Consider the following 16,166-nt stretch of genomic DNA (forward strand, 5'->3'; position numbering starts at 1 on the left):
CCATAAATATCTTTTCATGTTTATTTTTCCCCATTAACAACACTCTGACATACCTGTCTAGGTTGGAACTGTTGCTGTTAAAATACAATAAATAATTTCATTCTGAACTGAAATAAATGTATTGATCACCTCACACAGATGTATAACTGAACACACACACACACGCATGCTTTTTGATCGTTCAACCCTAAGTAATAGTACAGATAAAAAATGACTGGATAAATGATTGTTGATAGAAAGTCTCGGTTGGAACTGTTGCTGTTAAAATACCATTTTTATTCTGAATTGGAATAAACTGATTGATCACATCACACAGATGTAGACAAGAAAACACACACATACACAGTCCCAATGAGAGGGTGTGTGGCTGGTTGAAGTTTCCAACAAGCATGTCTATTCTGGGCTCCGTTTTTAACAGTGCAATACTGAGGTCATGCTCAGCATTGACACTGTTTCTATGCTTGAGAACCCTGACTTGCATAGTTATGTGGTGCCAAACTGGATCAGAACATCTACTGCTTTCTCAGTCAGGCAGGAGACGCTTCCTGCTGAAGATGAGCAACCCAGAACTGTGTGAGTGTTTGCGTCAAAAAGCATCTTGCGTCAATCAGTTTATTCCAGTTCAGGATAAAAAAAGTAGCAGCAACAGTTCCAACCTAGACTTGTTTTCAACAATCATTTCTACAGTAAAATGTACAGTAGGCCTGATCATTTCTACACTAAAATGTACAGTAGGCCTGATCATTTCTACAGTAAAATGTACAGTAGGCCTGATCATTTCTACAGTAAAATGTACAGTAGGCCTGATCATTTCTACAGTAAAATGTACAGTAGGCCTGATCATTTCTACAGTAAAATGTACAGTAGGCCTGATCATTTCTACAGTAAAATGTACAGTAGGCCTGATCATTTCTACAGTAAAATGTACAGTAGGCCTGATCATTTCTACAGTAAAATGTACAGTAGGCCTGATCATTTCTACAGTAAAATGTACAGTAGGCCTGATCATTTCTACAGTAAAATGTACAGTAGGCCTGATCACTTTTCATCGTCATCTGTACCGTTTCTTAGGGTTGCACGTTAGCTAACGTTAGCTATTAGCTGTGTAACGTTACAAGGCCATGGGGATTGTTTGAAAGAGAAACTCACATCTACGACTATGAGATGTGTTTGTGATGGAACAGTAGTGGAGAGGGTAGCAAGTTTTAAGTTCCTCGGCATACACATCACAGACAAACTGAATTGGTCCACTGACACAGACAGCATCGTGAAGAAGGTGCAGCAGCGCCTCTTCAACCTCAGGAGGCTGAAGAAATTCGGCTTGTCACCAAAAGCACTCACAAACTTCTACAGATGCACAATCGAGAGCATCCTGGCGGGCTGTATCACCGCCTGGTACGGCAACTGCTCCGCCCTTAACCGTAAGGCTCTCCAGAGGGTAGTGAGGTCTGCACAACGCATCACCGGGGGCAAACTACCTGCCCTCCAGGACACCTACACCACCCGATGTTACAGGAAGGCCATAAAGATCATCAAGGACATCAACCACCCGAGCCACTGCCTGTTCACCCCGCTATCATCCAGAAGGCGAGGTCAGTACAGGTGCATCAAAGCTGGGACCGAGAGGCTGAAAAACAGCTTCTATCTCAAGGCCATCAGACTGTTAAACAGCCACCACTAACATTGAGTGGCTGCTGCCAACACACTGACATTGACACTGACTCAACTCCAGCCACTTTAATAATGGGAATTGATGGGAAATGATGTAAATACAGTGCCTTGCGAAAGTATTCGGCCCCCTTGAACTTTGCGACCTGTTGCCACATTTCAGGCTTCAAACATAAAGATATAAAACTGTATTTTTTGTGAAGAATCAACAACAAGTGGGACACAATCATGAAGTGGAACGACATTAATTGGATATTTCAAACTTTTTTAACAAATCAAAAACTGAAAAATTGGGCGTGCAAAATTATTCAGCCCCTTTACTGTCAGTGCAGCAAACTCTCTCCAGAAGTTCAGTGAGGATCTCAGAATGATCCAATGTTTCGGGAACGTGGCGTGTATGTTTCGGGAACGTGGCGTGCCTGACAGCAGCTTAATCAACAACGCCATCAACATAGTCAACGTTGTGGATGTTTGAAGATGGAAAAGAGGCGGAGGAATATGATACAGTGGGACAGAGCATTGTGTCTGGAACAGGACTCTGAAAACTGAAAACGGTAGAAAATAAAGTGTTCTGAAAATGCTGTCCTCAACATTTCTAAATAGTAGGCATCAGTCTTTAAATGTGTTTTCATGAAACATACACTATGGACGTTAATTAAAAATGTGGTCTTCAATGAGCCTGTATGGTTCATATACACTGAGTATACAAAACATTAGGAACATCTGCTCTTTCCATGACATAGACTGACCAGGTGAATCCAAGTGAAAGCCAGGATCCCTTATTAATGTCACTTGTCAAAAGTTTGGACACACCTACTCATTCAAGTGTTTTTCTTTATTTTGACCATTTTCTACATTGTAGAATAACAGTGAAGACATCAAAACTATGAAATAACACGTATGGAATCATGTAGTAACCAAGAAAGCATTTTGATTTGAGATTCTTCAAAGTAGCCACCCTTTGCCTTAATGACAGCTTTGAACACTCTTGGCATTCTCTCAACCAGCTTCATGAGGAATGATTTTCCAACAGTCTTGAAGGAGTTCGAACAAATGCCGAGCACTTGTTGGCTGCTTTTCCTTCACTCTGTGGTCCAACTCATCCCAAAACATCTCAAATAGGGTTGAGGTCGGGTGATTGTGCAGGCCAGGTCATCTGATGCAGCACTCCATTACTCTCCTTGGTCAAATAGCCCTTACACAGTCTGGAGGTGTGTTTTGGGTCATTGTCCTGTTGAAAAACAAATGCTAGTCTGACTCAGCGCAAACCAGATGGGATGGCTACTCTGCGTCTCACAAAGACACGGTGGTTGTTCCTAAAAATCTCAAATTTAGACTCATCAGACCAAAGGACAGATTTCCACCGGTTTAATGTCCACTGCTCGTGTTTCTTGGCCCAAGCAAGTCACTTCTTATTGGTGTCCTTTAATAGTGGTTTCTTTGCAGCAAATTGACCATGAAGGCCTGATTCACGCAGTCTCCTCTGAACAGTTGATGTTCAGATGTGTCCGTTACTTGAACTCTGTGAAGCATTTATTGGGCTGCAATTTCTGAGGCTGGTAACTCTCTAACGAACTTATCCTCTGCAGCAGAGGTAACTCTGTCTTTCCTGTGGCAGTCCGGATGAGAGCCAGTTTCATCATAGCGCTTGATGGTTTTGAAGAAACTTTAAAAGTTCTTGAAATGTTGCGTATTGACTGACTATGTCTTAAAGTAATATGGACTTGGCATTTCACAAAATAGGGCTATCTTCTGTATACCACCCCTACCTTGTCACAACACAACTGATTGGCTCAAACGCATTAAAAAGGAAAGAAATTCCACAAATGAACTTTTAACAAGGCACAGCTGTTATTTGAAAATCATTCCAGGTGACTACCTCATGAAGCTGGTTGAGATAATGCCAAGAGTGTGCAAAGCTGTCATCAAGGCAAAGGGTGGCTACTTTGAATAGAGATTTGTTTAATACTTTTCTTGGTTATTACATGATTCCATGTGTTATTTCATAGTTTTGGTGTCTTTTCTATTATTCCACAGTGTAGAAAATAGTAAAAATAAAGAGTAGGTGTGGCCAAGCGTTTGGCTGGTACTTTGTGCAACTGGAAAATTGGTATTGAAGCATAAGGTGGATGGGAATGTGCAGGAAACCGTTTAACCATATTTTGAGATTGTACAATCCTGTGTGTGTCACACCCTGATCTGTTTCACCTGTCTTTGTGCTTGTCTCCACCCCCCTCCAGGCGTCGCCCATCTTCCCCATTATCCCCTGTGTATTTATACCTGTGTTCTCTGCCTGTTGCCAGTTTGTTTTGTTTTGCGAAACCTACCAGCGTTTGTTCCCCTGCGCCTGTCTGTTCTTGCTCCTGTTTTCTAGTCTTTGACCGTTCTGCCTGCCCTGACCCTGAGCCTGCCGTTCTATACCTTGCGCCACCTCACTGGATTATTGACCCCTGCCTGACCTGACCCTGAGACTGCCTGCAATTCTGGAACTTCTGCACCCCCTCTGGATTACTGACCTCTTTGGAAAGGTCTTTGACCTGGCATTTGCCTGCCCCTGTACTAGAAATAAACGTTTGTTTCCTCGACACTGTCTGCATCTGGGTTATACCTGAAACCTGATTAGGTGACTAGTTAGACTGGAAACTACGAAGAATAAGACCAGAATCTATTAGGTTTGGTTAATTAACCTCTACAGGATCGGTGGCCCCCCTGCAGGAAGGTTGATCTAATGTGATTAGCATGAGATTATAAGTAACAACAACATTTCCCAGGACATATACATATCTGACTGGGCAGAAAGCTTACATTTTTGTTAATCTAACTGCACTGTCCAATTTACAGCTATTCCAGTAAAATAGTACCATGATATTGTTGGAGGAGAGTGCACAGTTATGGACTTGAAAATGTATCAATTAACCAATAATAATACATTGTGACCTTTCTCTTGCATTTCAAAGATGATGGAAAAATACCAAAATGTATGTTTTTTTCTTTGTATTATCTTTTACCAGGTCTAATGTGTTATATTAATTTCCCATTTCCACAAACTTCAAAGTGTTTCCTTTCAAATGGTATCAAGAATATGCATATATTTGCTTCAGTTCCTAAGCCACAGGCAGTTAGATTTGGCTATGTCATTTTAGGCGAAAATTGGAAGAACGTGTCCGATCCTTAAGAGGTTTTTAAGAATCACTGACGTGGAGTGTACCTACATTTTCATTGCTGTGATTTGGATACCAATGCAACACAACAATACTGTTGGTGTCTTTTCAAAACATTTTTGTTTCTCACACAGTACTCACCTGACATTTACCATAGCATTGTGTGGTAACAATAGATACCCGATACTTAGTCACTAGTGAAAGTATACACACCTCTTGCACACCTCTTCACATTTTGCTGCCTAAATCCCCCAATACTGCAATACTGCAAGACAATTTGACCCTACCAGTTTGGGTCAAATTGAACACAATACAAAGTCATGGGTATGCTTGTCATTGGCAGAAACTGGGGAGTTTGTCCAGATAAAAAATATATAAAAGGAGTAAAGCCCAGGTAAAAAGTTAGAGGAAAATCCACCTCAGTCTTCTGGAAACCTAACCCTGGGATCAAGTTTTATATTTCAGTGTACAACTACACAAATGAATAAAGACACACCAGAATGGCTTTCCAAGAGGTGTTGAGTGTTCTTGAAAATCTGGGACCAGGTTTGAATATCGCTGTCCGTCATTGATTCCCAACCAAATTTACTGACCTTGAGCAATTGTGACAAAAAAAGGATATACACTGAGTTTACAAAACATTACGAACACCTGCTCTTTTTTGTTGGTTGTAATTACACTTTTTATTGTTTCCTTTCACAATATAACAACGCAATTGAAATACATTTAACACTAAAGCAATAACCTGACAGACGTGACTATAAATACAATGAAGAAGCAAGAAAAGGAAACAAACTTTAAATTGTTCACCCTCAACCCCTTCCCCATCTCCATAACAGCTATTACAACAAAATGATTTTTATTTTCATTTATTTTCTCTTTTTTCCTTTTAATTAAAAGACCCTACCCCTACCAGTCATCTATGTACAGTATGTCTGTAGTCTACCAGGCCATTACATATTGTTTTCTCTTTCTATCTCGGAGAGAAAATGTCCCCAGATGTCAGAAAAGTAATTGACTTTGCCGTGTATAAATCAATCTTTCATATGAAGCCGTTTCTGCTAAGGCTATGTACCATTCCTTATACGAGGGAGGGTTCTTCACCCTCCAGTGTCTCAATGACTCTTTTGGCTGTGGTTAGAGCAACCTTTAGCCAGTTTAAACACAAGCTTCTCAGTCTATCAATATCCTGATATTCAGGATTTCCAAGTATTGTGGTACCCGGAATATCCCCAATATTTTCCATTTCCTTCTGCCAATAGTACGCAAGCTGGGACAGTCAGAGAACAAATGGATCCCATCACCTGTAAATGACTGACATCTCCAGCGTTGGTTAGATTCTGTCAAACCTATTCCGTTCAACCTCAGAGGAGTCCAATAAATCCTATTGAACACTTTATAGACTGACCAGGTGAACTTGACACAACTGCGGGAATCATTGGAGTCAACATGGGCCAACACGAGGGGGGCCCTAAAAGTTGGTAGAATCGTATTCAAAATGGTTCACAGCTGTAATGGCTGCATTACAAGGTGTAAGACATCTTGTTTTTTGAAATGTATTAATTTAGAAAATATAATTTGGAAAATATCATTTTCTTTCACTTTGAAAATGTAGAGTATGTTTCAAATTCCAAAGAATCCAAAATACAGGTCACGAGTATTTATTAGGTAATTATGTCACACAGTAAAAAAAAAAATACCGGATTAATAGGGACAGTAAAATTAAGTATAGCAATATTTTACATTTAATTCACACTGTAAACTTCATGGCTGTGTTTACAGGCTATTAAATGTAAGATCAGTCAAAGGGTGATGGTGTCAGCCACTCCACTCAGTCTCTTTTACCTTTCACTGCACTAACATCTCTTCTTAAATTACATTTAAACATAGGTGGTCTTCCTTCCTTTTGGCTATATTGGTTTCAAGATGTAAAGTTCAAATTCTGACAAGATGTTGGTCTAATTCTGTCCTCTCCTATTTTTAAAATGACGAATGTGGGACAACTATTTAAAAATACTATAAATGAGTTACATAAAATCATCAAACACTTTAGGAAAATATTGTCCTGTACATATCTTCAGACACATACCAATCTAGTCAGTTTATCCAGATTTTAGAGCTAGTATTTCAAAGAAAAATCTTCGTGGATGACTGTTGTTGATGTGTGCAGAGGGTCCCTGGTTCGCGCCCGGGTATGGGCGAGGGGACGGTTTAAAAGTATACTGTTACACAGAGACTGACCATCCGTGAGATAAAAATGATATGTTGTTTGGAGGCTATACAGCATTTGTTTACAAGAACATTGTTTGCAATCAATGATGTAAACAAAACAAGCTTATATTTGGGGTTCTGATGGGTTACGACAGTTGTTCTAAGCTCATGCATAAGTTATATTCTTCAAGAATCAATGGCTCAGTGTCATTCTTTTAAAAGTCCTGAAATGGATTTGGCAATCCCCTTTAAGGGCCAAACCCAAATGTAAAATCTCTGCACATACCTCACATTTTAGTGCAAATCTCAGATTAAAACCAATGCATTTCGGCAACGTGTTAACGCATGTGTATTCAATTCGGTTCTGGTCACAAGTGTGCAATGTCAGTTTGTGGACCTTCGGGGTGTTAGTTGATAGTGACCCCACCACCTCCCTGCCTGTTGAACAAAGGGTATCAAGTCCTCTCTCTCTCTCTCTCTCTCTCTCTCTCTCTCTCTCTCTCTCTCTCTCTCTCTCTCTCTCTCTCTCTCTCTCTCTCTCTCTCTCTCATTCTCTCTATCCCTTCCTCTCAGTGCATTTCAGCCCTGTCTGCAACTATATCCCTCGGTGGGCACACCGAGCCGGTCGTGCTCGTTTCTTTCACAGATTTACGGGAGAGCTGAGCAGCAGGGGACTTGTCTCCACGGTGACACTAGCTGTCAAGCCAGTCGCATTCTGCTAGCCGAGGAGTCACAGCTGAGGAGTCACAGCTGAAGAGGCGGTGACGAGCAGTAATGAAGACATTCCTTCAGACCCGCTTTTAAACCACTAGATGTCAGTGAATAGGAGACAGGGGAAAGTGTCAGATAGTGTGCCGTTCTAGAGTTACACTGTCCAGTATGGTCAGGCTCTGTTGACCATTATAGCATATATAGCTTTTGAGCGCCTTATTGGTACATTTAGAAAGGCCTGGGGAGGGGGATTCAGTTATGAGTAGGAAATACTGGATTGGCTAAATTGTCCATGTCGATGGGCCAACAAAAGTGGGGAAAAGAGAAAGTCATTAAGAATTCTATATTGTTCAATCTTTATGGTGTTACAAACAACATTTTAATTTTTAATCAGGGGGAGGAGTGGTGAGGGGGTCATCCGGCCAGTTGTTAGGGTATGTTTATTCACCGGCTATTAATAGCACTGATATGAAACATAGGAACTAAATTAATGAATATAGTACGTACATGTATGTGTCATGGTTGGGGTCAGTTCGAATTGATGGCCATCAATTCAGGAAGTAAACTGAAATTCCAAGTGTAGCATTTGAAAAAGGGCATACAGTATATTGCCAATGACTGCTTAATAAACTGAAAAGTGGAAGCTATTTTTTTCATCACTTTTTCCATTAACACCCAATTGTTTTAAACCTTTAACCCCAACCCTGATATATAAATGTAGGTCAAGAAAAAGTATCCTATTACATTAACATAAATATGGTACATTAAAATACTACACTTACTTTTTTTAACTAGGCAAGGCAGTTAAGTGCAAATTCTTATTTGAAATGACGGCCTAGGAACAGTGGGTTAACTGCCTTGTTCAGGGGCAGAACGACAGATTCGGGGATTCGATCTTGGAACCTTCTGGTTACTAGTCCAGTGCGCTAACCACTAGGCTACCTGCCTCCCCACGATATTTTATATAATGTGACATAATATAATGACAAAATAAATCTAACTAGAAATGGAAGAAGGAAAGAAAACAAAGAGCATAACCCAGAGGTGCTTTTTTTAGCCTCTGGGTCAGGCCCTTTGCATGTGATTTAAGGCTTGCACACATAGCCCTGAATGTGGATCTAACGTTAGTTTTAGGGACCACCCGCAGTAGACCTCAGACTGCCAACATTTTCCACTTGATTCTACATGTTAAATTGGTGCACATTCGGGTTAGCAGATTACGTTCAGAGGTGCTAAGCACTCTCGGCCAGCAAACGCTATTGGTGCGTCTGAGCCCTTAATGGTAGTGTGAGAGGTGATGATTGGGGCAGCGGTTACATACACGAGGTGCAAGACAAAGTGCTAGAAAAGTAGCAGATGTTGCTACGCTCACAGCATAGTTTCCCTCTAACATGACAAGTATTCCACAAGTTTAATACGTCGACCGATCCCTTGGTAAAATAAACCCCTTTCACCACTCCACCTTCTCACCCTCTCTTGTCTCCCCCACCTTATCACTCTTGCCTCTCACGTCGTTTCCTTGGAATCCTCATTGGTTTCAAGTGACAGCCTCTCCCTTTCTCTCTCTCCCCCTCTGCCTCTCTCCCTACCTTCCTCCCTGGTGGGTGGGTGACTTAAATGCCAGGAGAGCTTTGAATAAAATAAAAAAGAGAGAGAGAGAGGGGAGAGGGAGAGGGAGAGAGAGAGAGAGAGAGAGAGAGGCAGAGAAATAAAAGGAATAAGCACAGCAAGCCCTCAAACTTCCAGCCCGAGACGAGAAGGCACTGGGATAGCCACTGGGATAGTCATGCCTGAAGCCGCCGATGATGCAGGTATGCACCTGATGGTTCATTCATTTGAGTCAGTATGTGGAAAGTGTTTCTGTTAGAGGATGCATATCTCAGATGTGAGGGTGTAAAGCGCTAAATTGTCAAATGCGAAAGGGTTTTTTACATAGTTGTTAGATATTTAGAGAATTGTTCATTTGTTCTGCAAAAGTGGCGTACTGTAGACATATTGTTGCAGTGTTGAACATGCATTCTGATATGTATTTCTGTCAATGTCCATAGAGTTACTTTACTGTTAGTGAAGACTACTTCATAGCGAACTCTGTCTAAATATGGAGAAAGGAGTGGGATGTGTCTCCAAATTCCTCACAGAAATGCTTTATTTGACCGTCATAATTGTTGTCTTCTCATGAATTTAGCAAATTGAGTTGTCAATTTACTAAACAGTTTCTAAAGTGATTGTTTTGAGCAAATGCATAGCTAATATGACTGCGTACGGCACTGAATATGAATGAAAATACATTCAATGCCAGAGCAATTTCCAAACAGTGCACACTGATGTCATTTATAATACTGTTAGTAAGCTACAGTACATTTCTTAAACCAGACTGCATGGAATTTGGTTCCAGATAGCAACAACCTGATGTGAAAATGTACTGCATATCTTAGGTTGGAGAGGACCAAAAAATTGGCAGAGGTAGAGCTTAGCACATACTGTATGTCATGTCAGAAGATGGGAGAGGGGAACAGATGGCAGGTGCAAGGGAAGTGGTTTGAGGGACTAGTTTGTCTGAGAGAAATTACTACACACACAGGGGGTCTAACCTCACTGCCCTCTCAGTTTCGTCACTGCAGCACAGCTTGAACTTGATCCAGATAATTACTATTGGTGTGTGACACTATAGGGTGACCAAATGCATGTGTTCAGAATCAGATGAGCTAATCAGGTGATGCAGTCATAAGCGATGTGTAGCTTACATATGCCCTCGGAAACTGATGTGTACAAGTTTAAAAGTGCAGGCTCTTGCACATGGGAAGTAAATGATCATACGTGATGGCTTTACTATGGAAAACTCAACAGCCATTAAGTTTTATCAAATAAATTGTACAGTATCAGGGGGAAGTTTTGTAAAAAAATAAAAATAATAATAATAATATAATAGTACAGTTCTGTGTAAGGCGCATTCTGTGATTTCATACAGATATTCCCCCTCAAAAGTATTAAAAAAATATAAAAAACATACAAAATGTTGACTATAAGCTCTGATATATTGATACCATGAAAAACCCGGAAATTGTATTTGTATGAGACTTAGAAATGTAACAAATTGAGCTGACATCACAACCAATGGATTGCAACACTATCTACTCTATAATTTACTATCTGATATGTGGCCATAACACTTATGTCAATTCAGGCTACTAGTTACGTGTCCAGAAGTATGTTTATTTTAATCGCTCCTCAGTTTTTTCCAAATATTACAGCTCATACAAAAGCATATACCTCACCGATATTCACACATTTTCTGCACCTGTCCTGAAAAACAAAAACATTTTCTTTCAAGTTTTACTTTCATTTGTTTTTGTTCCACGTTTGCTAGCTGGCTTCGCTCCAGAACTTTGATTTATACACAAATGCATGCGAGGGAAGGTACACTTTGGGAATAATGCTTGTTTTGGAAGATTTCATTTCCTGGTTACTTGGCACGACTGTCGGAAAGTTGGTAAATATACTGTTGTTTATGATAATGTCATTTAGCTGATGACAACATAACGAAAATAAGCTTGGTAGCATCATGGCGTTTGAATCCCAACTTTTCCTACCTATCAAAGTCAGACTGACACTTAGTAACGCAATAACGTTTGGGTATGTCATGACTTCAATCGTGTCATAAAACTTCAAGCACTATATTTAGTGATGTGTGTCTATGGCAGATTTCAATATATGGTTGGCTTCCTCTCCTCTGAGGAGCGATCTGTCCTCCGTTTTAACATCCACGTTGACCAAGTGTTACCGTAAATCACAACGCTGACGGTAACCTGAGAGAGGGACTAGAAAACCCGAATGTGAGAGGGAAATGAGTTTTAAACACACCACGTTGATTTCAAAACAGGGCGATTGGCCTTGTCTTTCTGTCGTCGCTGCTCGACCACTTTTTTCCTCTGACAGAAAATCTCTATATTTCTTTGACACATAGCGCTGTCTGTTTTTACACGGTGTGAGTCTTCAATGACAGTCTATGAAGTCTTGAAATGTAATACACATTAAGCACTACTAACTTTTGAAGCTCCCACAGCTCCTTACCTTTGTGAAGGCCTATTACCACATTTCCAAGATTTCCAGACGCCTGTCCTACCGTCTGTCACCTATGATACGGTGACCACTGTAACACCCATAAACTTTCACCTCCTTCCATCTACTCTCGTTCTCCCAGAGCCATCCTTTTTCACCCTGAATTTACCGGTGGTTAGGGCCTTAAGATAGATATGATATCCCCTTGCCACGTCTGAACCCCCGCCACCATCTTAGACCTTTCTTGGCTCCGTCCTCACTCAACCGCTAACCTTTGACTGCACAGCTCAAATAACCACCACCCTCCCTGATTGACGGGTTCCTGTACATTAGGCTTACCAGAAGAAAAGAACTCTAAATATAATATCATTTGGAAGGACAGATACAAACAGATTATTTCAGTATGAAAATACTCTGAAAATGTGAAAATACATTACAGTTTAATAACAAACTTCTGCAATAAAGAGTTTTTTTTTTTAAACAGGAAATACCCATTTGTACCAAGTATTTATGCAGTTTATAATCATTCATAAACAATTGACATACATCGGGGCAGCTTTTCTGCCTGTCACTTTAGCTACTCAGGATACAGAATAATCTACTCTGTGTATATTTTACCCGTTTGTCCTTCAAAATACTTATCAATGCCTTGGGGGTCTTGCATTTCTGTGTCGTTCCATTATTAGGTAACCACAAGACCATTTCTTTCTTTTTATCACTGATCTCTCTCTTCCCCCTTCTCCCAGTTAAAAATATCCCGACTTCACCTCTAACCTTTTTCCTCATCTACATTACTCCACCCACATTAATATGATATCACACCAGCCTATAAGGTTTTATCGTATCCAACTTGCAATATAATTTGCTATAAATCATGATCTAATCCTCCATCTGTCTCTGCAGATGTAGGATCTTGTAGTGTATTTGAGGTTTAAAAAGGCTTCTGAAGTCAGTAATATCCACTTAGAAATGTCAGAAATGTCCCTCGTGAAAATGTATCAACCCCGACAAAACTGTCCATTAATTACAATCAATATAATAATACATTTTTTCCTGTTGCTCCAGGATTATTTTCCTGCTGTAGCAAACTGGCTCAAATTAAGATCTTTCATCTGTACTTTTTCAAAAAAAATATAGTCCAACCCTTCCTATTTGAACTAGTTTCTCATCCTACTCTTTCCCGACTCCTCTCTCAAAAACTTGACAGGTCTGCTTTCAACGTAAGCGGAGAGAGACAGGGAGAGAGCAAAGGGTTGGAGGTAGCCTAGTGGTTAAGAGCATAGGGCCAGTAACCGAAAGGTTGCTGGGTTGAATCCCTGAGCCAACTATGTGACAAATCTGTTGACATGCCCTTCTGCAAGGCACTTAACCCTCTGGATAATAGCTCCTGCTAAAATGTCAAATTAAATGTAGAGATGACAGTTTGTTGGCCACAATTCCTTTCATCTTTGCAAAACATTATGGCAGCAAAATGAACTCTTCATCATCCTCTCTCATGTTTCCTGTACATCTTTATTTTGTTTTCTTCAACATGGCTTGTGCAATGCACTTCCTGAAACCATAAAAAGGAAAAGGTTGGCACTCTAAAAACATCGTTATTCCACCTCTTGCCACTATTACATTTTTGGGCCATATTGCATTGCATTGAATTGATTGCTTTTGAAGGCATTCTCTCGATATGATGTCACTCTTTCAAGACATACAGTGCCTTCAAAATGTGTTGACACCGCTTGACGTTTTGTTGTGTTACAACCAGGATTTAAAATGGATTAAAATGTTGATTTTGTTTCGCTGGCCTACACACAATATTCCATAATGTCATAATTATTAAAAAAGGAAATGCTCAAATGTCTTGGGAAATAGCAAACCTAAATAAGTTCAGGAAAAAACGTAACTTAATAAGTTGCTTGGACTCACTCTGTGTACAATGATTTAACATGATTTTGAATGACTACCTCATCTCTGTGCCCTGCAAATACAATTATCTGTAAGGTCCCTCAGTCGAGCAGTGAATTTCAAACACAGATTCAACCACAAAGACCAGGGAGGTTTTCTAATGCCTAGCAAAGAAGGGCACCTATTGGTAGATGGGTAAAAATGTGAAAAAAGCAGACATTGAATATCTCTTTGAGCATGGTGACGTTATTAACGACACTTTGGCTGGAGTATCAACGCACACAGTCATTAGGAACGATGCAGTCATTGTTCCTAATTCAGTTGCTGAAAAGGAAGGAAACTGTTCAATTACAGAGTTTAACGGCTGTGATAGGATAAAAATTAAGACGAATCAACAACATTGTAGTTATTCCACAATACTAACCTAATGGACAGAGTGAAAAGAAGGAATCCTCTACAGACTAACAAATATTCCAAAAAATACATCCTGTTTGAAACAAGACACTAAAGTAATACTGCAAAAAACATTCTGTCCTGAATACAAAGTATTTTATTTGGGGCAAATCCAATAGAATACATCACACTCTCCACATTTTCAAGCATAGTGGTGGCTACATCGTGTTATGGGTATGCTTGTAATCGTTAAGGATTGGGAAGTTTTTCAGCATAAAAAAAATTAAGAGAATGGAGTTAAGCAGAGGCAAAATCCTAGAGGGAACCCTGGTTCAGACTGCTTTGCACCAGACACTGGGAGATGAATTCACCTTTCAAGGACAATAACCTTAAGCACAAGGGCAAAGCTACACTGGAATTGCTAACCAAAAAGACAGTGAATGTTCCTGAGTGGCTGAGTTACAATTTTGACATAAATATACTTGAAAAACTATGGCAAGACCTGAAAATGGTTGTCCAGCGATGATCAACAACCAATTTGACAGAGCTTGATGAATTTTGAAAAGGAATAAAGGGGAAATTTTGCACAATCCAGTTGTGGAAAGCAATTAAATAGTCTTACCCAGAAAGACACACTCTTGTCATCGCTGCCAAGGGTGCTTCTACAAAGTATTGACTCAGGGGTGTACTTGTGTAAATTAGATATTTAAAAAAAAAAAATGTCTATACATTTTCTAAAAATTCTAAAAATCTGTTTTCACTTTCTCATTATGGGGTATTGTGTGTCGGCGGCTGAGGGAATAAAAATATTGAATCAATTTTGAATTCAGGCTGTAACAAAATGTGGATTAAGTCAAGGGACTCCCCATTCTAGGTTTACACTTTACCTCCTTATCTGTCTTGTTTCTGCCAAGGCTCTCTCCATGGCAACTCACAGTGAGCTCCAAAGGCATTGGGACAGTGGCACATTTTGTTGTCGTTAGGGCAACAGACCAGGAGAGATGTCTGCCTCCCCCATGTAGGATTCATAAATCCTATCACCAGGACTGTCGTTTGAAATCCCATTGATTTACCACAAGGCTTAATCGTCCTCCAGATGCGGCCATAAAAGACACCATCGAAGTGTCTGTGTATGGCCATGTTGCACCAGATCACATGCTCTTAGCTAAAGATAGCAAGACGGTAACTAAATCTACCGTATCTGTTTCTATGTACATATTTAAAATAATTGTATGATATGGGCTGACTATTACATCAGTCCCGGCCTAAAGTTCCTATTGGCTCAAGGCCAAGGTGGGCAAGGTCAAGGGGGGCTGATTAGTGGGTGGAAGGTCCCTTGAGAGGTCAGAGGCGTGACCTATAAACAGACACTTCACACCTCCAAGGCAGAGAGAGCCCTTTCTCACGCAGCAGACTGGCCATAAATGTAATCAACTCGAGCTGAGGGGGAGATGGGTTTTAACAGCTGCCCCTCCAAATTAAAAGAACTTGGACTCAAAGGACCATTCAGTCACAGTCCCAATAGTTTTGGAGAATTGCATTGAATTGATTGCTTTTGAAGGCAGTGTTCCCAATATGATGTCACTCTTTCGTATGTCTTGAAGGAGTGACATCATATTGGGAACACTGCCTTCAAAAGCAATCAATTCAATGCAATTCTCCAAAACTATTGGGACAGTGACTGAATGGTCCTTTGAGTCCAAGTTCAAAAAGTATTGACACCGGTTGACTTTTTGTTGTGTTGCAGCCTGGATTTAAAATGGATTCAAATGTAGATTTTGTTTCGCCTGGCCTACACACAGTGTGTCAATGACCTCCCTGTCATCACGACACAGCGTTTCTCAAATGAAAAGTAAAGAAATGAGTTGTATGAATAAATCCTATTATCAGGACGGTCATTTAAAATCACATTGATTTACCACAAGGCTTAAACATTCCTCCAGATGCGTCCATAAAAGAAGCCTTATAAGTGTCTGTGTATGGCCATGTTGCACCAGTGCTACAGTAGATCACATGCTCTGAGCTAAAGATAGCAAGACTGTAACTAAATATACCGTATCTGTTTGT

The 16,166-nt window shown here is 40.2% G+C and overlaps 1 protein-coding gene across 3 annotated transcripts in view; it reads left to right on the top strand.

Annotated features, from left to right (window-relative positions):
- Positions 1–9,401: 9,401 nt before the first annotated feature.
- Positions 9,402–16,166, top strand: part of mybpc2b (myosin binding protein Cb) — a 47,554-nt gene continuing 40,789 nt past the window's right edge. For 2 of the 3 annotated variants that reach the window (XM_052488290.1, XM_052488301.1), the window contains exon 1: positions 9,403–9,562. In XM_052488290.1, coding sequence (XP_052344250.1) covers positions 9,538–9,562 — 25 coding nt within the window. In that variant the 5' untranslated portion in view covers positions 9,403–9,537. Of the gene's footprint in view, positions 9,563–16,166 lie in introns of all 3 variants that reach the window. The other variant, XM_035746994.2, reaches the window with a different exon arrangement.

This window comes from Oncorhynchus keta, chromosome 3 (assembly GCF_023373465.1).
Source record: "Oncorhynchus keta strain PuntledgeMale-10-30-2019 chromosome 3, Oket_V2, whole genome shotgun sequence".
Taxonomy (NCBI): domain Eukaryota; kingdom Metazoa; phylum Chordata; class Actinopteri; order Salmoniformes; family Salmonidae; genus Oncorhynchus; species Oncorhynchus keta.